At 29.2% G+C, this 23,251-nt stretch overlaps 4 protein-coding genes across 4 annotated transcripts; 3 read left to right on the top strand and 1 right to left on the bottom strand.

Moving 5' to 3' along the window:
- The first annotated feature begins 5,446 nt into the window (after nucleotides 1–5,446).
- On the top strand, nucleotides 5,447–7,216 carry LOC114163998 (BURP domain-containing protein BNM2A-like). Its single transcript, XM_028048447.1, has 2 exons — nucleotides 5,447–5,726; nucleotides 6,014–7,216. The coding sequence occupies exons 1-2, from the start codon at nucleotides 5,670–5,672 to the stop codon at nucleotides 7,043–7,045; spliced, it is 1,089 nt and encodes a 362-aa protein (XP_027904248.1). The 5' UTR covers nucleotides 5,447–5,669; the 3' UTR covers nucleotides 7,046–7,216.
- An 877-nt stretch (nucleotides 7,217–8,093) lies between these two features.
- On the bottom strand, nucleotides 8,094–9,755 carry LOC114162340 (large ribosomal subunit protein eL20-like). Its single transcript, XM_028046194.2, has 4 exons — nucleotides 9,615–9,755; nucleotides 9,392–9,507; nucleotides 9,147–9,210; nucleotides 8,094–8,571 (listed from the first exon to the last, which is right to left on the bottom strand). The coding sequence occupies exons 1-4, from the start codon at nucleotides 9,627–9,629 to the stop codon at nucleotides 8,230–8,232; spliced, it is 537 nt and encodes a 178-aa protein (XP_027901995.1). The 5' UTR covers nucleotides 9,630–9,755; the 3' UTR covers nucleotides 8,094–8,229.
- A 2,898-nt stretch (nucleotides 9,756–12,653) lies between these two features.
- Nucleotides 12,654–13,439, top strand: LOC114163744 (uncharacterized). Its single transcript, XM_028048037.2, has one exon. It carries the CDS (start codon nucleotides 12,654–12,656, stop codon nucleotides 13,437–13,439), a length of 786 nt encoding a protein of 261 aa, XP_027903838.2.
- A 1,656-nt stretch (nucleotides 13,440–15,095) lies between these two features.
- LOC114163743 (uncharacterized) lies at nucleotides 15,096–16,001 on the top strand. The gene has a single exon (XM_028048036.2). The coding sequence runs from the start codon at nucleotides 15,135–15,137 to the stop codon at nucleotides 15,918–15,920; it is 786 nt and encodes a 261-aa protein (XP_027903837.1). The 5' UTR covers nucleotides 15,096–15,134; the 3' UTR covers nucleotides 15,921–16,001.
- The last annotated feature ends 7,250 nt before the right edge of the window (nucleotides 16,002–23,251 follow it).

Raw genomic sequence — 23,251 nt, 5'->3', positions numbered from 1 at the left:
GTGTTATCAAATACGTAATTTTTTGTGGACGTAAAAATCGACTATTTAAACATGTATTTTGAATAATAAAAGTATAATTGGGGTTCCCTAACTATTTTTAATTTGCATGACTAGTCATTACAACATACACATTTGATTAATTTTATAATTTTAAATAATTATTTTATCTAAATAAATTTGTTATTTGATATTTTTTTATACTTATACAATTATAATTTATTTTTTGATATTTAATGTTAGAGAAATAAATATGTATTCTTTTAAGATTAAATACTTGATAATATTACCTCAAATTTGTTATAATTTTTATTTTTTGGAAAAAATTATTTAACTTATATTTGGAATGGTTGAGAGACACATTTACGGGTATAAATATACCAGTTTCTTGATGAAAATGAATATGAAACAAACAATTTATACGTATTGAATATGTAGATGGGCAAAATACTAATTTATTCTCTTTTTGTTTGTTTGTTTTATGAGGGTTAGGACATCTTATAATCTTTATTTAATTTTTTTTTTATGATAAAGAAAATTATCTCATAAGTAATATCTTTTAATTATATTGTTCGGTTTGGAATATTCAATGTCTTTATTAATGTGTAATACCTTAAATATACAATTAATCGTTTTTCATAAAGTCTTTTTTTAAGCAATGTTTCTTCCTTCAAACACTTAAGAAATTTAAACTCGATTTCACTCCAACAAACGAATTTTAGTTCCTTATAGTTTAGAATATGTTCGATGTTGAAAAAAAAATGACTTTCAACATATTGATATTGAAAGTTATTGGTTCTAACAGTAACCACTCTATAATCTAGAAATTTGAAAAAGACTTTAATTTGAGTTAATTAAGGTGGCGATTCTCAAATGTAGATCTAAGAGAAACATTTTTAACCAAATCCCTTAGTGTGATTGGTTATTACTGGTGTTTCAAGTTCACGCAAGCAACTCCAGAAGATTTTAAAGTGATAACAAATATGGAGTTTGGTCAAACAATAAACATATAATAAGACTTGAAATGTAGAACCAACGTGATTTTTTACACGAGTCAAGATAAACGTGGCTAGAACTCAAAACACAAAGATATAATTGAATTAAAACGAAGAACAAGTAAGAGAAAATAATATTATCATATTTTGTATCCATTTGCCTCCTTTTCATTTCACTTTAGTTCCCGTAAAGAAAAATAATGTTTGACAAAAAAGTAAAATTAAAATAAATATGACTAAGAGTAATTATATATATATATATAAAGTAATAATACTATGAGCAGTGACAGATGTAAGACCAGGAATGATAATGGGTCAGATCGGGTACGAATAGTACCAACTTACTATCCGATCTGTAAAAAAAAAAAATCACTCGCTGAATATCCACTTAAAAAATATTTGTGAATTTTTTTAAAAGCTGCATGTATTTGTAGATACCTGCATACCCACAAATATTTAAAAATGATGTATACTTTATAAATTTTTTAAATAAAATTCAAGTAAGCTTATAAAAAATATTAAATATAATATAAATTAAATTTTAATTAAACTTAACTTAATAAAATATAAATTAAATTTAACTAAATAAATATAAATTTTATTTTATTTTTATTTTATTTTATTTTTTGTAAGGGATACCTATAGGGTACATATAGTGTGATACCCGCACACAACCTGTTTATAAACATATATTAAAATACATAGTACCCACTACTCATGTGTAATGAATATCTACCAATATTAACTATCCGTCGCAAATCTGATTCGTAAATACTTACAGATACAAATATTTTTGTCATCCAAAGTTACTGGAGCAATAGTCAAATACACAGTATCATATAACACTAGACAACAAACTCAAAATATATAACAAAAAAAAAAGATACTTAATTATAATTGTAACAAAATCAGAGTACATATACATATAGAGATGACAAATAAACCCGTCCCGTGGGTATTGTCCGAACCCGTCTTTGTTTTGACGGAGAATCTCCGCAATGACTGGGTATGGTGATGGGTATGAGGAATCCTCGACTTTTTCAATTGGGTATGGGGATGTACATATCCCCGCCATAATACTTGTCCCCGCTATACCTTTGTCCCGTTTATATTATTAAAATATTCACAATTAATTAAGTAACCATATATATATATATATATATATATATATATATATATATATATATATATACACACTTTCTATTTTCTATTTCTTTTAATTATTTGGTTTGTCATGAAACTCATTCGCATCTTTCATATATTTTTCATAGTATCATAACTTGTATGTAATTATGTTAAAATGATGTATGCCAATTAAAAACAATTTATGTCTCACATTTGAATATTTCTATTTTTTAATATTTTTATTTATTGCATAATTTCCTTTCACATTTTCACATGAGAATGTTTAATACTATCAATTTAAGTGTTTAATATCATAAACCTTTTATTTACTGGGTAATATAAAAAAACCTTATTAATATTTTTATTTATTGCATATTTTCCTTTCATATTTTCACATAAGAATGTTTAATACTATCAATTTAAGTGTTTAATATCATACACCTTTTATTTACTAGGTAATATAAAAAAACATTATTATTAATAATTTTTGTTTCATTTGAAGAACTATTTTGTTTCGCTAAAACAATTTTCGTCATTTCTCAACCATTGAGTATATATGTTGATATTAAGTTTTCTTAGATCTCTAAGGTATATTTCATCTTATCATACCCTTAATTATACATTAGTTTTCCTTTGTGCGATTTCTTTCAATAGTCTCTCAAATTGTTTCTAAGACACACATTTGTTAATTTTTAATATTTTTATATGTTGTTTATTTTCATCATGTAGAATACTTTTTCGATATATTTTATTTAATTATTTTTTATTTTCTAACTCATTATCAATCATACTATAATTTGTTCATGATAATTGTATAAATAACTTTTATTTACAACAATATAAAAATTTAATGTAATTGTCATGAATTTTTTTTATTATCATCCAACATTTATTAAAGTTTAGAAGATACAAGATCTATGTCAAAATTTTATTATTATGTTTATTATTTGTTCTTTGCATCATTTTGATCAAATGATATATTTTAATTTTTATTAGTGTATTAGAATTTAAAAAATTGAAGTAAACAAACATTTAAAATATATTTTAATTTGAATATTTGTTTTCCTTTTATATTTTTTTAAAAATATTTTTAAATTTTATCAACTAGGTTTCATTAATATTTGCAAATTTAAAAATATATTGGTTTTCCTGAAATTTTATTTGGTATTCTAATATAAAATGTAAACAATTATAATTTATTTCAAAGTATTGGATATCGAATAAACAATCACCCTCTTAATATTGAATATTTGATAATATTATGTTTCCTTTACTGTAATATTTTATTATTTTATAAAAATTAATTAAAATTAATATTGAAGTAGTAAGAGAACGGGTATGAGTATGAGTATGAGATTATACCCGTTACCCGGTGGGGATGGGGATGAGACAAAAGTTTGATACCCGCTGAGTTTGGATATGGGGATGATGATGAATTTTTTCTACAAAGATAAATATGAGATAGTAAAACCTGTCCCATCCCGCTCCATTGCCATCCCTATATACATACTTTGGTACATAAATAGATCTGTCACTTATCACAAGTTTCACATCTTTAAAAATTATTCACTCTCTTATTTATTATGAAATAATAATAGTTAATTTCATCTTCACTCTTCCTTTAATTTATTCTCAACTAATCAGACAAATTATTAGTATGTGTACAAACATTAACAACACCTTCTATACGACATACTTTTCTTTCCTTGCATCACAATCATAATTTATTTGCTGTATGTAATTAAGTTTGTATAAAATTGTGTATACGGTGCGTGTAATTAACATCTCTTATTATTTTTAATGAGATGACTTAGGTGGGTAACATATATGTTTGACAAAGAAGAATGGTGATAATTTATTTAATTAACATGATAGTTAACCTAATGATATTATTATTAGAACAATTAAAATAGGTTTAGTCTACCATTAGACTTGATAATTACTTACAAAATTATTTTGATCGAACTATATAAATTGTCTCTTAAATTGTATGAGTTCTCACATTATTGCATGGTCTCATATTTTAGAAACTCATGTATCAACACAATAACACACATTAGAGCAATAAAAATGTCAGTTTTATTGTCATATATACTTTAATGAGAAAGGTTTGTTTTGGTTTCTCTTCTACAAACACTCACTTAAGTTAAACAGTCTTATCGTTTGAATGTTCATATTGTTCTCGGATGGTGAGTAGACATGTAAATACAGTTAAATATGTTTTTGGTCTCTTAATTTTTTAGCAAAAATTAAAATTAATCTTTATTTGAAATTTTACTCAATTTAGTTTTTCAACTTTAGAAATATATAGATTTAGTCATTTTTAATTAAATTTTATTAAGTTTATTATTTGATGTTTAAAACTTGTTTCTCGATTAATATCAAAGTGAAAATATTTCAAACAGTGTAAATAACTCAAATACTATCATGAAATGTATTGAAATATAAAATAAATTTAATAAATTTTTGTTAAAATGACTAAATTAACACATTTATAAAATTAGAAACTAATTGAACGAAAATTTAAAGAAGAATTAATTACAATTTTTAAAGAAAATTAATGGAAAAAAGTATTTAACAAATGATACTCCAACTCTTTGATAAAAAAAAAAAACTGTAAATAAATATCAAAAGAAACAAAGAAAGTGCAACTAAAGAAAAAGATTGATACCATGAGATTAATCATTGATATTAAGAAAAGACTACACTAATTGATACCATGAAAACCGATGACATCAACTAAATTTTGGGAGGAGACCAGGTCCTCATGTGCACATAAATCTAAATTTAATTGAATATGTATTCGAGTGAAAATAAATAAACTAGACGTCACCGACACTGTATAATATTTACACTATCCCTATAATATTATCTCTTCATCATGTGCTTTTATTCTTAAGATTTAAATTTCGTATAAAATTTAACGCCAGTTTGAGTTTTTTTTTCCCCTTAAAACGCATAATTTCAGGACTAATGCACGTTTTATTCAAATTTTTTATAATGGTTAACTTTTTTTTTAATAGAATAGAAATCATGGTGTTCCACTAACTTATACATTTTATAATTAGTTAAAAAAATCAAAAGCCATAAAAAATACATTTCATATATATAAATATACTTTTCATTTTATTTTATTTTTCAAATATAATGTATAAAAATAGTTATTCAGTAAAATTATTGTATTTTAAAAAATAATAGTGAAAATAAAATTAATCATCTCGTAAAATTCTTATATCTGTTGAAAATCTCGATAAGACAATTTCATTTTATATATAAAAATCCACTTCTACCAATTTCATTTAACTCACAATCAAGTTCACATTCGAGATTAAACTTAATTATTATAATCAAACATTAAATTATGCTTAAAAATGGCTTAACAAAAACGCAATTTTTTGCTCTTTGCCATCTAAAATAGGAATATCTCCCACCAAAGAAGCTCCATAAAGTGCAGAAAACTATGGCACGAGAAGGTTGATTTCCAAGCTTTCTTGTTTTCCTTTTTTCTGATACAATCTTGAAAGAAGAACCAGAAGTTTCAAGAAAGAAAAAATGAGACTTGGATTTGCTTCTTGGAGCTTCATCCTATGCACCCTAGTCATCTTTTTGGTAAGATCTGGTTCTGGTATTTGATTAAACTAAGTCATATATATCTCTGTTAACTTGAAATTTTCCTTCAATCTCCATAGACAGGACTTGCAACTTAGCTTTTTTTCTTCGGCTTCTTGAAAATTTTCTTTTGTCTTTGAACTTTTTCGTTTGCTTGAAATGATTTTGCTTCCGTAGTTAATTTTCATCATCCTGTTGTTGATCTGAGAGCGATTGCTTTCACGGAAATTTTTGCATGGTCTACTTAGATTATTCAACTTTCTTTGTCTTCTTGGTTGACGTTGCAGATTCTGCAAGAGGGTGGAGCTAGAAAGGTAACCAAAACATCTAGCAGAGAAATTGAACTGAAGGAAGCATCGTATAATTTGCAGAATTTTGCAACAGAGGGTCTTGTACTTGACAGCATCATTCAGCTTGAAGGCGCTGGTATAAACTTGAAGAAGAAGAAGAAGAAGATGAAGAAGCATGTCCATGATGAGGACCATGATGAAGACGATGATGATGATGATGACAAGGCTAAAGGGAAGAAACGAAAGGGAGATGATAAAGGAAAAGACAAGAAGAAGGAGAAGAAACATAAAAGCGAAAAGATTATTGAAAGCTACAAGACATCTCATGATGATCACAAACACATGGACCCTGAATTGAATGTGTTTTTCACCCCAAATGATTTAAGGGTTGGGAAAATCATGCCCATCTACTTCTCCAAGAAAAACTCTTCAAATTCTCCAAAATTTTTGACCAGAGAAGAAGCTGAAAACGTTCCCTTCTCATCAAAACACCTACCATACCTTCTGAAATTCTTCTCCATCCCAAAACACTCACCCCAGGCCAAGGCCATGAAATACACACTCAAACAATGCGAATTTGAAAACATGGAAGGAGAAACCAAGTTCTGTGCCACATCCCTGGAATCCCTGTTTGATTTCGCGCACTATCTGTTTGGGAGCGACGCACAGTTCAAAGTTCTGACCACTGTTCATCTCACAAACTCAACAACTCTACTACAGAACTATAGCATATCAGAAGTGAAAGTGATTTCGGTTCCAAACGTTATAGGGTGTCACCCTATGCCTTACCCTTATGCAGTTTTTTACTGCCACAGTCAGCAGAGTGACACGAAGCTCTACGAGGTGTTGGTGGAGGGTGAAAATGGAGGAAGAGTTCAAGCTGCAGCTATTTGCCACATGGACACATCGAAGTGGGACCGAGACCACGTGTCCTTTCGTGTGCTCAAAGTAGAGCCTGGAACCTCCCCTGTTTGCCATTTCTTCCCTTCTGATAATCTTGTCTGGGTACCTTTATCTGTGGCTCCATAACTACTTTTCTGTTTCTGTGTACCAAACTGTGCCATGAATAATATTAGCTCTAAACGTGGTTGTACTAGGAAAACGTACGCATCTTGATGAAAAACTATGTATCTATGTTAATAAGGATGTCTTTATGGTGTTCTTTGGAATAGAACGTTAATGTAATGTTTATCTTCTGCATATGCTTGTTTTGGCATGTTTGTTATTCTTTTCTGCTTATGTTCACGGGGGACTCAGTAGTTCTCACTTCTGGATGCCCTTTTTCGAGGGAGGGAATGAAGGCTCAAAATAAGAAAGAAGAAAAAGTAAGACCTGTGGGGAACTATGAAAGAAAATTGTTATATTGTAGTAGATGAAAAATTTAAGAACTATGAAAAAAAAAATTGTTATATTTTCAATTTTAGAAATAATCTTAGGAGGTATAAAAAAATAATTATTGTATGCGTTAATGCTTTTTAAAGGTGACTTAATTATATTTGAGTCTAAATTTTATAAAACATCTTGATTTAAGGGAATGTTGTATAAGCACTAAAATTTAGAGTTGCAAAAGTATTTGTAACTCTAAAGGCAATGAGTTGAAATGGTTGCCTTATACATTCCATGATAAACTTTATTTTTATTTACAATATTTGTTGTATGTATAACAATTATGTACTCCTTTAGAAATATATTTATTATTTTTATGGAAAAAAAATTAATATTAATTGAAATGTGCTGTAATATATTAACACTCAAAGAACATTAATTAATTAGGATTGATTTACACTTTAAAAGAGCATTAACTTATGTGTCATATGATATATCGTTGTAAGTTTTTAGTTATCCCTATTGTCGATAAACAAAAATAGTACACTAATCACAATACTTTATCACTGACATACAGTTTATATGTTAGTATAACTACTACATCCATGCAATACCATATTAACTCGCAAACACTTACACACAAAGAGTGATATTAATATGGTTAAAGTTTATTCTATAGCTTTTACATTATTGTATTAAATAAGAATAAATATCACAGTTTAATATAGCGATATGATTTCAAACATTCATCTTCTTTAAACAACTGTTCTATAAAATACTCATTATAAAATGAAGTCGAATTAAGAATCTCTTAAGTTGATTATCAAAAAGAATTTTGAACTTTGATAAACAAAATCTTAACTTGATCAGCCAAAAGACTAAACAAATTACATAAACAAGTTTGGCTTTTTGGCCTTGTATGTGGTCTTGAGCTTCCTGGATGGTGGCCTAACTTTCTTGAAAACTAATGGAAACTTGATTTTGGAGTTGTGAAATTGCTTGGTGCTCTCCCTCTTGCAAAGCTTAGCCGGGATGGTAGCCGTCTTAATAATTTGGATGCATGGGCACCTCACCCTGTGACGAGATGCCATCTCATTGTACATCTGCTCAACTCCACCATTTAGAGTAGTGTCACGGTACTCCTTGTACATGTTGTGATAGCCGGTTCTACTTTGATACCTCAACCATATCCCATAGTTCTTAATCTTGGTTGGGTTCTTCTCAAAAATCTGCACAACAAAATATAATGAAGGACAAAAGTTCAAAACAATATTCCAACACAAAGCAGGCAGTACAAAATGTACTTTAAACAAGGTAGATGAAATTAATTACAAACCCAAACGCAGCTTTGATTAAAAAAACACAAGGATGCCCATTAATAAATGTAATGACAACAATAGTTCAACAAATTATTAATAGAGCAGTAAAGCATCCGCCATAAGCATCATGAGAATTCTGCATAAACACTATGAACATAACATAACAGCCACAAATGATGTCCAAATATAAATGTCATTACGTACACTAATTTATCAGGTTATTGAAAAAGCAAAACAAGCATCTGAAGTTAACATTACGGAACTTCGGGTTAATCATTATGAATTGATTCAACTATACAGGGCAGTGCACAAGAAAACAGTATCACTGAATAAGGTAACAGACAAGTTTACCACTAAATTTTCCATGAAAACGTGACATCTTATCATTATTTTCAACAACTCAAAAACAACTGAATCATCGGCATGATCTAAAATTAAAAGTTAAAAAAACAACCAAAATATCAAAGCCTTAAAAGAGATAGTACCTCGTTGATAGCGAGCATTTGACCATTGCTCTTCTTGACCTTCTTCAGCTTTCTCAAAAAGTACCTAATCAGTAGAAAAAAAACATAAAAAACTTAAAACCTAAACAAACAAAAAAATCGAAGCAGAGACAACGAACTCCAATTGCTCGAAACTAACTAAATCATTACACATCGAACGAGAGGAGAATATTGCAAAAAGGATCTCAGAAATTAAAACGAATGATTGAAGAGAATAATGTGCTTACCAGAACTTGGATTTTGCCCGAACCTCGTTGGTGGCCCAAAGCTTCATGCGGTAAATCTTTGGGTGCTGATCTGCTTCCGTTGGGAGCGCCCTCCCAACGACCTGATACTGGTGAAACTGCAAAAAAAAACACAAAAAAAAAACAAACAAACATTACACAATGAAAATAATTATCAGAGCTAAACGAGATAGAACATTACACAAGTAGTGAGAATTATACGCACCCTGAACGTAACCATTTCTGAGAGAAGGCAATACACAAATATCACTCACTCCCTCTCCCTCCCTCTCAGACCTACGACGAAAAAGAACAAATTCGGGTTTTCTTTGTATATAAACAGCTAGAAACCCTAACTTTTAATTTGGACCACTGGACTCAGGCTCGGTTCGGGTTCGTCTTGACCATTCTTGGGCTAGACTACTGCAAGGCCCAAAGGTTTGTTTTCTTTATGACAATTTTGTTGACATTGTTCGCTAAAAAAAATTGAGAATTGTGTGATTGAATTAGTTAATTAAATTTAAATTGTTTTGTAAAATTAAAGTTTAAGTTAACTGGAAATATAAATTAAATATTAAACGTAAATATTTATTTTGTATATATAATTTACTTTGTATATATTACGTTGTTTAAAATTATTAGCCTTCTTAAATTTTAAATATTATTTTATGTATAATGTGTTATATTGGATAACGTGGCCCAATAAAAAACATCGTGGGAGTGTGACAAATAGTATTTCTATGACATTTCTCACTGGATAAATTATTGCGTAACAAATTAAAATAAGTAGACAGGATTTGACATTTTATTGAAAAAATTGATTTTTTGAATTATTGAAATAAATACTCAAGATAAAAAATGAATTAGTATATAAATGAGTTAAGAAAAATAATGTCGCTTTTTAAGCCCTGGCTTAAATCATGTTACATGTGTTTTTTTTTTTTAACGAGTGAGTTCAATCTTTATTATTTTTTATACCATGATAAATATATCTACTTATATATAGTAAATTTTATATTATAAATTTATTTTATCTTGATGTAGAATTTATAATATACTCCTCGCATTAACATATATATAAATTTTAAATGTGTCTCGATACTTATAAAATTAGTTTACAGTAGTTTATATACTTTAAATTTATTTTATCTTTGATTTATGTAGGATCTTATATATTATTTAGATCAATGTTAGTATTCTTAAACATCTCTTATTATATTTGCATTGTCTTTTCTTACAATATTTATGATCTTGGAAGGAAAGTTTTCGATTCAATATTTGATAATATTGTTCGACGTAGGGAAAAATAAAATATTAGAGAAAAAAGGATATAAGATAAAGATCTACCCGAACGAAAATGAAAAGAATAAATTAAGGAAAAGTGCCAAGTATAGAAAGCGCAAAATTGAATGCACATATGCATTTGTGCTCTTATATTACACCAACTACCTAATAAATTATTTTAAATATAATTATTTTAATTACAGAATGTAATATTATTTATATTATTACACATCTAAATAAAAAAAAGTTGTAATTGTAATTAATAATTATAATTTTTAACTTAGTAATAAGAGTTCAATACTAACATTACATTAGTTGTGTTAATTTAATGTGATTTTAATATTTTATGTAATATAAAAGATTTTTTGAACCAATGAAGTGATTTATTTCACTTTTTTTCTCTTATCTTTTCGACATTACAACGGATTAATGTTAAGTTTTGTCTATTTTTTATATTTTTATAAAAAACACTCAAAGGAAATATTTTGTATTTTTCTTTAAGAAAAAGGAGTTATAGGATAGAGCGAGAGATAGGGGATAACAAATTTTGATACTAACATTACATTAATACACAACTAAACAATCATATATCTTCATCTTTTATCGGATCCTATCGTACTTTTATCGGATGCTATCAGTTTTTCTAAGTAACGAATCAGTTTTTCTTTTGTATTTTGTAACACAGATATCATCTTAATTTTAAATTTGCATACAATTTTAGAGACCAAAATTAAGTCGTGTTTATGTCTTACAAATACTGTTATATTTTTTTCATAGAAAACAAATGTTGTCAATATTTTATTTTATTGTACGGTAAAATACTGGTTGGTATTAATATATTAAATATGATTCTGTTTATATTTTATTCACTGGAGTTAACTGGTCGATATATGTCTGACTTATGAACAATCTTATATGCATTAATTCTCCGTTTGTTGAATAAATTTATATATACTCGCTTCTTCTGAAATAAGTATGTAGATTCAATCTTAATTATTTCGGTTCCGAGTGCTTAATTACTACAAATTTTATTTATTTATTTCCTTGGTTTTCTAAATTTATAATTTGTTAAAGATAATTTTAATTATTTAAACAAATATCATTTCTTAACTATTATAATTTCTTTAACATTATAGAACAAAGTGGTATTGCTTCCAACACATGTAATAATTTAAAAAATATCAAAAAAATAAAAAAAGAAGATAGGAAGATTAGGGTTAGATTTTAAGTTGTCTATAGCCAAATTCATTTTGACTTGTAGGTGAAAACGGTTAAAAGTAATGTGTTTGCATTTTTTATTTTCTGAAAAATTGAGTTAAAATTAATAATATTTACTTCCAGAATAAAGTAAAATATTTATAAAATAATTAATTTTTAAAATAATAATTAAGAGTAAATCTGAAAAAATGAAATGTGAAAAAAGAAGGAATTTTTTTTAAATATTATTGTAGTGAAAACGGCAAAAATTAGTATGCGCATTACACGTCCTAACGAAAATACAGGTGATGTTAAGTCTGTGTTCTATTTTTTTAATTTTCATAGTAAATTGAGTTAAAATTAATAATATTTATTTTCAGAATATATAATTAATTTTAAAAATAATTATTAAAAGACAAAATAAATATTAAAAGATAAAAGAGATTTTTAAAATAATAATTAAATATAAAATATTTATAAAATAATTAATTTTTAAAATAATAATTAAAAGTAAATTAAAAAAATGAAATGGGGAAGAAGAAATCTCCCTTGTACGTTCTTACATAGATATACATATACGAATATGTATAGGAATACGTATATGTATATGTATACGAATGTAACAGAGTTGGTTTTTATATTCAGATTTCCAAATATTAACTACAAGTTGTAACAGACATAGCAAATTCTGTTATGAGATCTCAAGCGTCGAACTTCAAATGTTTACTTGAACACCCAATATAACTGTATCATCTCAGCGATCATAATGAATCAGAAAGAACAGATGGAATCAGAAGAAGAGCTAAATCTCACCCTCTCCCTTCGGTTTGGGACTTCAAATGAAACTACTACCCCTCTTCAAACAAACCTATGTCTCATGAAAATACAACCAACTTCTTCTAACCCTAACCCATCGTCTTCGTCGACCTCATGTTCCAACAACACCAATCCTTCCTTGGCATCTTCCAACCACAACCCAAACCCTCCAAACGCGCCTGCTGAAGCACCCGAAAGTGTGCCCACAGTCACACGCTCTTCCGGTAGTTCTCGTCGCACTTCACGACTCAAAAGAACGAGCAAAACCGTTACTGCACCATTTCCTTGGGCCAAGAATCAACGCGCCACCATCCACCGCCACCAATACCTAATGGAGAATAATGTTCACACCATCACAGGAAAGCTTTACTGCAGGAGGTGCGAGCACGAGTTTGAATTGGGTCTGAATCTAGAAGACAAACTTGATGCCTTAATCCAATTCATTACGAGAGAGAATGAGAAGTGGCATACTAGAGCCCCACTGGTTTGGTTGAGTCCAGTGTGCCCAAAGTGTCCCCTTTGCGACAGAGAAAACAGCACCAGACCTGTGATTGCACCAAACAAAAAGGACATTAATTGGTTGTTTTTATTGCTGGGTCAAATGCTTGGGTACTGCACGCTTGAGCATCTCAAATACTTCTGCAAGCACAATGAGATTCATCGAACAGGTGCCAAAGATCGTCTCCTTTATAATACTTATAAGGGCCTAATCCTTCAGCTTCTACCTGATTATTTACATTTATTTGATTCTTGATCCACCCATACTCAATTGACTGCGTTTTGGGTCTCGTGACTTTGTTGTCACAATATTAAGATTTGTTTAGGTCGTCTCAATTTGGATGTTCGTTTTTCAATTGTAGTTAAACTTAAAGACATATGTTTACTAGTGTTTTTTCGGTATTAGTATCACTTCCATTTTATAGTGCTGTTCTTGAGTGAATATTTACCAAATCTCACATCAAGCATCAAAAGTTGAGTTGGGTTTGCAATTTTCACCAAAGTAAAAAATTGTATGAACTTTGAGTACATAGGTGTGTTATAATTCGTGTCCCAATATTCAATTTAAAAAATATTTTTTTTAACATGATTTCAACATGACTCTAACATAAAAATGTTAATAATTACAAATTTAATGTTTTTTTAAATAATCCATAAACTTTATCTAAGTTTTTATTATGATTATAAAAATAAAGAAACAAATTTTATATGAACACTATTTTTCTCTTTTTTAAATATTAGATATATAGATTAAATTCATTTTTGTGTTATGTTAATTAAAATTTTAAAACTAATATATATGTATATGTTCTGTCTCATATCTTATATTTTTCTAATTTAGCGGTATTTTCCTGTCTGTTTGTAATATTTACAAATAACCAACTTTATAACTGTTTGCCCAATTCTAGCTATTCTATTAAACATAATCTTTAGATTAAATCTAAGCGAGCATTTGCATTTACTCTGATCAACATTTTAGAAACCAACTTCAAAAAAAATTAAAAGAAATAGAATAAAAATTGACATTTTATTATCACAATTATAAATTTTGAAATGATTAGAGCAAAAGCATTTTAAAATATAAATTATAAATAAGTTAAAAAAATTACTCACGTTTTTTTAGAGTATACTTATGCCTGTCCCTTACCATGAAATAAAAATAAATAATATTATACATGTTTTTTTTGAAATAAGTAGGTTTGAATTCGATGTTGAAGTTATTACAAATATTAGAAAATGAAATACCTGGGCAATCATACTGAAAGTGTTATTTATCTTTTTGGTTTTGATAGTTTGTCCAGATGATTTTTGTAAAGCTTTAGGTTTGAAAGGGAATTCAAGAAGATAAGAAGAAAGTAAAAAACTATTATAATATGATAATGAGCGTAGAGAATATAAAAATTAAGTTTCATAATTGAATATGATAATTAAAATATTAATAGGAGTGTATTGATAGATTTCTTAGGTCATGATAAATTTTATTTATTTGAAGATAATTAAATATTATATTTTAGAGATATTAAATAGTTAAATATAATATTATAATATTTGATAATATAATAAAATCCATTATATGTTAGAGAAATTAAATGATATGTGATTATATGATAATATCTTTTAGATATAATAGAATCTATTTTATCTTAAAGTATTAAATAATTAATTATTATATCATAATATATTAAAAATATAACATAATATAATAATATTAGTATATTATAAAATATTATCCATAAATGTTTTAGAAATATTTCATAATATCTTAAGTTTTAGCATCTACATATATTTTTTATTATCTTTTTAATATATATAACAAAAAAATCCTTTATCTTCATCTTTTATCAAATTCCATCTTATTCTTCTATATATATTCTTCAATCCTCTCTGTTTTTGTAAAATTTCAAGGCATACATACACACACATCTTAATTTTCCGACCTCCAGAACGTAGAATGAATAACTCAATGGTGTTAGAAGAAGAGCTAGATCTCAGTCTATCGCTCCGGTGTGGGAGTTCCACGCGAACTCCTTCCCCTTTTTTTCTTTACCTTCCCCCAGTAAACCATTCTCAAACACTTTGCTATAACCTTGACCCTTCCATCATGTTATTTTCCAGCAACACTTATCTTTCGTTGGCATCATGCACCCATGACACCAACCCTCCGAATGCACCTGCTGAAGCGACAGAAAATGTTTCCACAGTTACACGCTCTCGTCGCACTTCATCTACTCGTCGGAGCAAAGCAATGAGCGAAACTGTTCCGGCGTTGTTTCCTTGGGCCAAGAATCAGCGAGCTAGCATCCACAGTAAGGAGTATCTATCGGAGAATAATATCCACACCATCAAAGGAAAGGTTCACTGCAAGAGGTGCGATCATGAATTCGAGTTGAGTCTGGATTTGGAAGAGAAATTGAATGACTTATGCCAATTTATTAGCAGAGGAAAGAATAAGTGGCATAACAGAGCCCCAAGGGTTTGGATGAGTCCGGTGTTCCCAAAATGCCCCCTTTGCGGACGAGAAAGCAGCACAAGACCCATCATTGCGAAAAACAAAAAGGAGATTAATTGGTTGTTCTTATTGCTTGGTCAGATGCTTGGTTGCTGCAAACTTAATCATCTCAAATATTTCTGCAAGCACAATGAGATTCATCGAACTGGTGCCAAAGATCGTCTTCTTTATGATATCTATGAGAACCTCATTAATCAACTTGTACCTGATTTTTCATCTAATTCTTGATGTATCCACCCTCATTACACTTTGTCTTAATAGGTCCAATTTGGTGACTAAATTGTCTTAATAATATAATTTGTTTAGATATTTTCAATTTTCATTTTAGTTTTTTTAATTAAAGTTGGTTTAAGAGATGTTTATCTATGATTTGAATTTTTTATTTACAATTTATTGTATTAGAATGAAAGCAAATTGATTTGATTTATTTTTTATAACAATAGAATGAAAGTGAATATCTAATTCTCAAAATACTATTATAAAGACTAGCGTAAATATAGGCACGACTGTGTGTACGATTTTTTTATATATGCATCATATTATATTAGTATGTGATGATATTGTAATGTTATTAAGTTAATATATAAAATAAAATTATATTTATTAAAAATAAAATGGAATATATAAGAAAAGATAAGAGAATAACGGTTGATAAATATAACAATCAATTTTTAAAAATTTAATAAATAATTATATTTTAAAGGGTATAATTGGAAATTTTAAAATGTGGACACAAAAGATAAAATCATCTTTATCTATTGTTATAGATAATAGATAAAGATTAAAGTATCAACGTATATAATATGATAACAAAATTAATTAAACATTTCTACTATTCAAATATTATTAAGCAGCATTCTAATAAAAATATGAAATCGTGAGTCTATCACTAGTGCAGTAAGGGCTTTCTGCCCCGGTTGTTTTCCACATTTTGCCTCGGGTCTGGAACCGAGGCATATTGGGGCGAGGCCAAAAGGTACACATTTTGGCCTCGGTTATCACCCGGAGCCATAGATCCAGTTTTATGCCTCGGTTGTTTTGAAACCAGTGCCATATACGTAGCTTACTGCCTCGGGTCTGTTAGGACCGAGGCCATAGATGATATGCATACTCATCATCTCCATCATCCACTGCAGTCACACGAACACACATCTGCACCCAGTTAGTGACACTCTGTTCATTCTTGAAAACGTTTTCAGGATCCACTTTGGTCTTAATGTTCAAAAGCAATCTTTCCCATTTTCCCTCCGTAAGGGCTGAAAACGAACCCCGTTTTTCCCAGCTCGATCATCCTCTTGAATATCCATTCCAACCCGTCTCTTAAAATGGCGTTCTCAACATAATCAGATTTTCTTTTCAGAAAACCAACAGAGTTTAGATTTCGATCCAGTAGGGTCTTAGGTTTGTCACTGTTTTTCAAACTCTCATCATCGTTCCACCACAGAACAGAATCAATCCAACTCACCTCGGTACAATTCTCCTTCTTCAACCCAAGAAGCGGAAACTCCTTCTCCAAAATCAACACAACCTCATCAGCCTCTCCCAGAAACAACACGGCTGGTCAATGGAACCTCTAGAGAGTCGGAGTCTCGGACAGGAGCGGTCGTTGTCGCGGCGGCCGGAGGGCTGGTTTCCTTAGTGCTCGCGGACCCAGTCTCGGTGGCTGGCGTGGTGGCAGCGAGTCGCAGCGTGAATCGTTGACGTAGTCCCCGTGAGAGGGATTAGGGTTTGCGTTGCGTTGTCAGAGGGGTTCTTCCGGCGGTGGTTCTTCTTCTAACGCCAACCAAAGTGGTGGGTCTTCTACCAATCCCTCAGTGCGCGCAGAGGCATAGGTTTTGGTCTCGCTGGAGAATACCAATGAGGTTGTTGTTGTGCCGGATGATGTTTTGGAGAGTGGCGATAAGGGGAAGAGTGAGGAGAGTGTTCATTTTGAACAGGGTGAGGGGTCAGTGTTGTCGCAGAGAGAGATGGAGGAGAGGTAGCGGCGCGAGGAAGAAGTAGAGGGTTCGTGTTTTTTTTTGCCCTAATTAAACTATATGGCCTCGGTTCAATTAATAACCGAGGCATATAACCCTCTTTGGTCCCGGTTCAGTGCCACCCGAGGCCAAAGACATAACAGCTAGTGGCATTTTTGAAATTTCTAGCCACCTTTTTTGCTTCGGGTCTGTTCAACCGAAGCATATAAGGACCTTTTGACACCGATTTTTTTTGAACCGAAGCCTATAACCCCTTTTGGCTTCGGGCTTTTCTTGAACCGAGGCATAAAAGTTGTCTGAAATTGCAAAAATGCCACCGCGCCGTTATATGCTTCGGTTCCTTACCAACCGAGACCTATAAGGCGAGGTAAAAATGCAATTTTGTACTAATGTATATAATAAGAAGTAGTAAATAATTATAACACAAAAAAAATTAAAATAAATTGTAAAAAAATGTTAGTGGGTTAAGTGGGTCAATCCGGTTCGAACCCATTTAATCCATGAATTAAGTGAGTCAAACTCAGTTCAATCAATTAACTCGGTTTGAACTGTGGTGAGCCGAGTTGACTCATGGATTAGATCTCGTTTTGACATATCTTTTTCAACAACCATGAGTTCATATAAGGGTCATATAAAATTGTGATGGATAAAAATTTGTAATTTGAAAATAAAATTTGTGAATAATTTAATGAATGTGGTAGATAATTTTATTTTATAATAGATAAAATTATTAAATTATAATTATTATAGTATTAAAAAAAACAAGCTTTCAACTTTAGTACTTCAAACCTATTAACCAGATTAAAACTATTTTGATCTTCCAATTAAATTTAAGCAAGCATTCCCATTTTCAATAATCATCCTTTTATACAAGGGAGAAAAATCTATTTTTTTAAAAGGTAATTTTAGTCATTGTTACGATTAATTCTTTAAAATATACTCTCTCTTTTTGTGTGTTTGTTCAATGTAAGATACATTGAAAAATGGAAGTTAAATGAAGAAAAGGTAAGAATTATGACTTATGGAGAAAATAGTTATATAAATGAGTATGGTAAATGAGGGAATCTCATTGTGTTGGTATTATATCGTTAAAAAAACATTTTCAAAACAAATTTAAAAGAAATAGAATAAAATTTGACATTATTTTATCACAGTTATAAATTTTTAAATGATTAGAACAAAAACAGAGTTAAAATATAAATTATAAATGAGTTAAAAAAAAAAACTACTGACGTTTTTCTAGAGTATACCTTTCCCATCTCCTACAATGAAATAAAAATAAATAAATAAATAATATTATACATGTTTTTTCGGAAATAAGTAAGTTTGAATCCGACGTCGAAATTTATATTAGAAAATGAAATACTTTACTTGGACCGAAAGGTGTTTTTTTTTTTATAGTTTGTTATTGTGATTATTGTAAAGTTGAATCCAATTATTTTGTTTTAATAAAATGAGGCTTTCAAGAGTTAAATTATTGTTTGTGGGTGAGAGTTTTGAGATTCAGAGAGAAGTAGGAGATTCATTCCAAAATAACTCTATGATGTTTAATTTAATAAGTGAGTAAGATTTGTTATAATAATATAATGAGTGGAAAATGTAAGAAAGTTGAGTACGACAGTAGGATATCGTATATGTAGTTTTTGTAGGTCACATTATATTTATTTCAAGATAATTAAATATTATATCTTAGAGATATTAAATAATTAATTATTATATCATAATATTTAAGATATAATGAAATTAAATATATAATAAAATATTAAATATTAAATTATTATATAATATAGTAATTATTTTTAAAAATAATGAATAATCAATTATTATATCATAATATTTTAAAAATATAATATAATAATAAATTATTATATTATGATATATTATCTTTAAATATTTTAGAAATACTTAATAACATCTTAAGATATTTAAATTTTAATTCTTTAAACAACCTTACATAGAATTTCTCAAAAAATATTACAATAAAGTTGTATAGCCTTCTCTCCAACACTTTTAATAAATTAAAATAATATTAGATAGATAGAATGAAACCACACAATGTGAATGATTTTCAAAAGGTTTTAACTTTGTCTCCAAATTTAGACTTATATATGAAAAAGAGTTCAGTCTTAAACGATTATCAATGCATAAAGGAAAAGTTTTTTATATTTGTTAATTGGTTATTTGATTTTGGACAAACCAGATTCCCAAACGTATTAAATATCTTTTTATTACCCTTATGTTTTAAAATAAATAAAAAATAAGACAGAACAATCATATTATAACTATTTTTTATTTTTTGACATTAATTAATGTTCAATATCTTCTTTTTTTAAAAAAATTAATAATCTATATTAAATTATGTCAGACATAAATAACGTCAAAAAGTAAAAAAGTTAAAGTAAAATATAATTTTCATATCGATATGATAGGAGATAGAAAATTCTGTTACTCCAAACCAGTTTCATTATTATCATATTTCAAAGATGTTAGTTTTCCAATTTAATAACCATTATAATTAAGATTTTTCGGTTTATGAGTTGAATCACAAGTATACTTAAATAATGTATGTATTTAAACTAGTATCACGTAGAATTAAAATTTAGTCCACAAATTAAAGAAACTATTCAAAACCGAACTGCACTAGAATTAATAAACAGTTAGTGTTGAACTATTACATGCTTGTAATTGGGAAACATCTTTTACAATTTTTGAACTTTAAAGTCTGGTTTTAGTACAATATACATTAACAATTTTTTATTTTGAGTTCAATGATATCAAATTGTCTAATCGGTTTATAGCAATAATAGTTCGTTTGAGTAATCACATGCGTTTATATTATACGGTAGAATAATGTGCTATATTTTTTTATATAACAAATATTTTTAATATTTTTGGTTTAGTATATAATAACTGTAAAATACTGGTTGGTGCTAATCTATGATGCACCGATACTTCAACTTGGGTCAACACTCTCAACGGATCCTTCGCGCGCTGGGCATACCTCTTCTGTGCGTCTTTCTCGTGGCGGGAACAGAACAACAGGGAAAGACCCGGCTGACCTGCCCAGGGCTCGAGGGCGAGCTTTATTTAAGAGAGAATGGGGAGTGAATCGACTGAAAGGCTTCCGTTTTCGTTCTTGGTTTTTTGGGGCTCCTCTCGATCTTTTTCGTAGTTGGGAAGGGGGAAGGAGTCTAAATCAATGGACATTAATGAACCATCATTGATGGACGTTGCACATGACACGATCAATTTGACTCAAGGTCCGGCGCTAATAGAAGTTGCTTACTCTCCTAGTAGCGAAGGAAAAATGCAGGGCTTTTTTCGTAGTAATAGTGGGCGGGTCTCATGAGATTTATGTCGGCCGTCGGAATCAAATGAAGGGGTCGAAGGACCATTCGATTCATGAAGGGGCATAGATCTAGGCCTCTTTGTTTGGTCAATCACCAAAGGCGGGGGGAACCACTATGGGCGAGACCCCCCGGCCTCGATTCTTTTGCATAGTCCAGGGGTCGGCCGCTGTAGAGCTGCGAGGCATAGCTGCGCCCTCGCCTGGCGCCATTCCCGGATCTAGCAGCAGACGGGCGGGCCTGAATTCAGACCAAACTCTTCTTTATTTGAGCTGCTCCCACGCACGCAGACTGGAAGATCTCAGTTGTCCTGGACTGGACAAGTACGTAGAGATCTTTGTGGGACCGGGGAGGGAGTCTCAATCGATCTTTTCTAGGATTCCTTATTACGCCACGCACGAAGATCTTTCCATTGATAGATAAGAGGGCTCCCCCCTTGAACAAACTCTTAAAGGTTAGGTTACTACCTGCCTCTACGTAAGAGGTGTACTTTGTACCGCTCGGAGGTCATATAGATAAAAACCTGGAGCGATAAGAACGAGTCCAACGAATTAGCACTACATTACTTCATCGATTGAAACTCTATAAAGGAAGAAGCGAACTTCCAGCCAACTCGACCGGGAATTCCTATTTCTTTTTGTCTACTAGACATTCCACAAAGGAAAAGAATGATGAAAGGCCAGGAACAGGAAAGAGTTCCCGCCGTGCAGAATATCGGTAGCTACATCCAGGGATGGAAATTCCTCTGCGGACAAAACAATAGAAAGAGAGACAATAGGTACCCCTCATATCTGTGTCCGACATGTATCGTGTTGGATACTTTACCAATATTTCTCAATGAAGTATCTAATTTATAAAGTCGTAATACAATACAATAAAATCTTTGAATAATGACCAATTTTAGTAAAAAAATAATTAGTCACTATATAGTGACCAAATTGAGAACTAAAATAGTTCAAAAGAATTATAATTGGTCTTTAAATTGATAATTAAAATAGTTTTAATTATGAATTAGTTTTTAAATTGACCACTAACATTAGCTACCAGGTTTTGGCTACGTAAATAATTGGTCTCTAATTAGGAAATTTGGATTCACACGTTAACAATCATATATTTATTTATTTATAATAAATATTGTACACTTGTCAATATTCATATATCATGTATCTATCACGTATTGTATCCTATTATTTTTAAAATAAATGTATCGACATATCGGATATGTGTCGTATCTGATACATACATCGTATATGTTATATATGTTTCTGTTATATTTTATTCACCGAAGTTAAATTAATATGCAATCAAGTGACTATTTTTTTATTATTTTTAACCAAAATCATTTTTTCAAATGTCGAAATATTGATAGAGTCAATTAGCTTCTTAAAAGTCTTGGTCTTAATAAAAATAATTGAAAATAATATTTTTTTTGGTATTTAATTTAATACAAGGAAGTTAGTATAATTTAATATAAACTTTTTTTAATGTAATTTTGTATTTAAAACAAATATTTTAGGTAAAAAAGGAAAATGGATAAAAAAAGTGCGACAACGTTAAAATTTTATTTTTTGGCATGGCTTTAATTTTTTTTTCTTGCTTTTGGGCAATCATATGAGTTCATAATACTAATTATTATATTTTATGAAAAAAAATAAATTTACTTATTTTAATTTCCACTAATATAATATATACTATTAATTTTAAATTTTTTTAAAAATTTAGGACGACCTCCCAATACTAACACTAATAATATTTAATATAACATAAGAGTTGTTAAAGTAATAGTAGTGTAGTTTAAGGTAAAATAAGATGAAGGTTAATTTCACTTATATATTATAAATCTTATTTTTCTTTATATGCATTTTCCAGTATCATGCATTATGACTTATGTACTTCACAGATCACTTTGCTTTTGTTTTGTGTCACCTGTGTACTTTCATCAATGTTAGAAATTTAAAATGGGATGAAAATTTCGTATAGATTAAAAAAAAATCAGTAAAATGAATAATGAATAAGTAAAACAATTATAAATATCTATTATAATGATATAATGAGTGTAAACTATGAAAGTTGAGTTTCATAATTGAGTATGATATTTAAGTACTTTTTCTTGCCTAGATATTGTATTTATATGTTTTTTAGTTTATAATAGATTGTATTTACTTAAAGATAATTAAATATTATATTTTAAAGATATTAAATAATTAATTATTATATCATAATATTTTTTTAAATT

Source organism: Vigna unguiculata, chromosome 9 (genome assembly GCF_037176805.1).
Source record: "Vigna unguiculata cultivar grain cowpea cultivar isolate G323 ecotype 2 chromosome 9, ASM3717680v1, whole genome shotgun sequence".
In the NCBI taxonomy this organism is placed as follows: Eukaryota; Viridiplantae; Streptophyta; class Magnoliopsida; order Fabales; family Fabaceae; genus Vigna; species Vigna unguiculata.
This window is presented reverse-complemented; position numbering and strand designations above follow the sequence as displayed.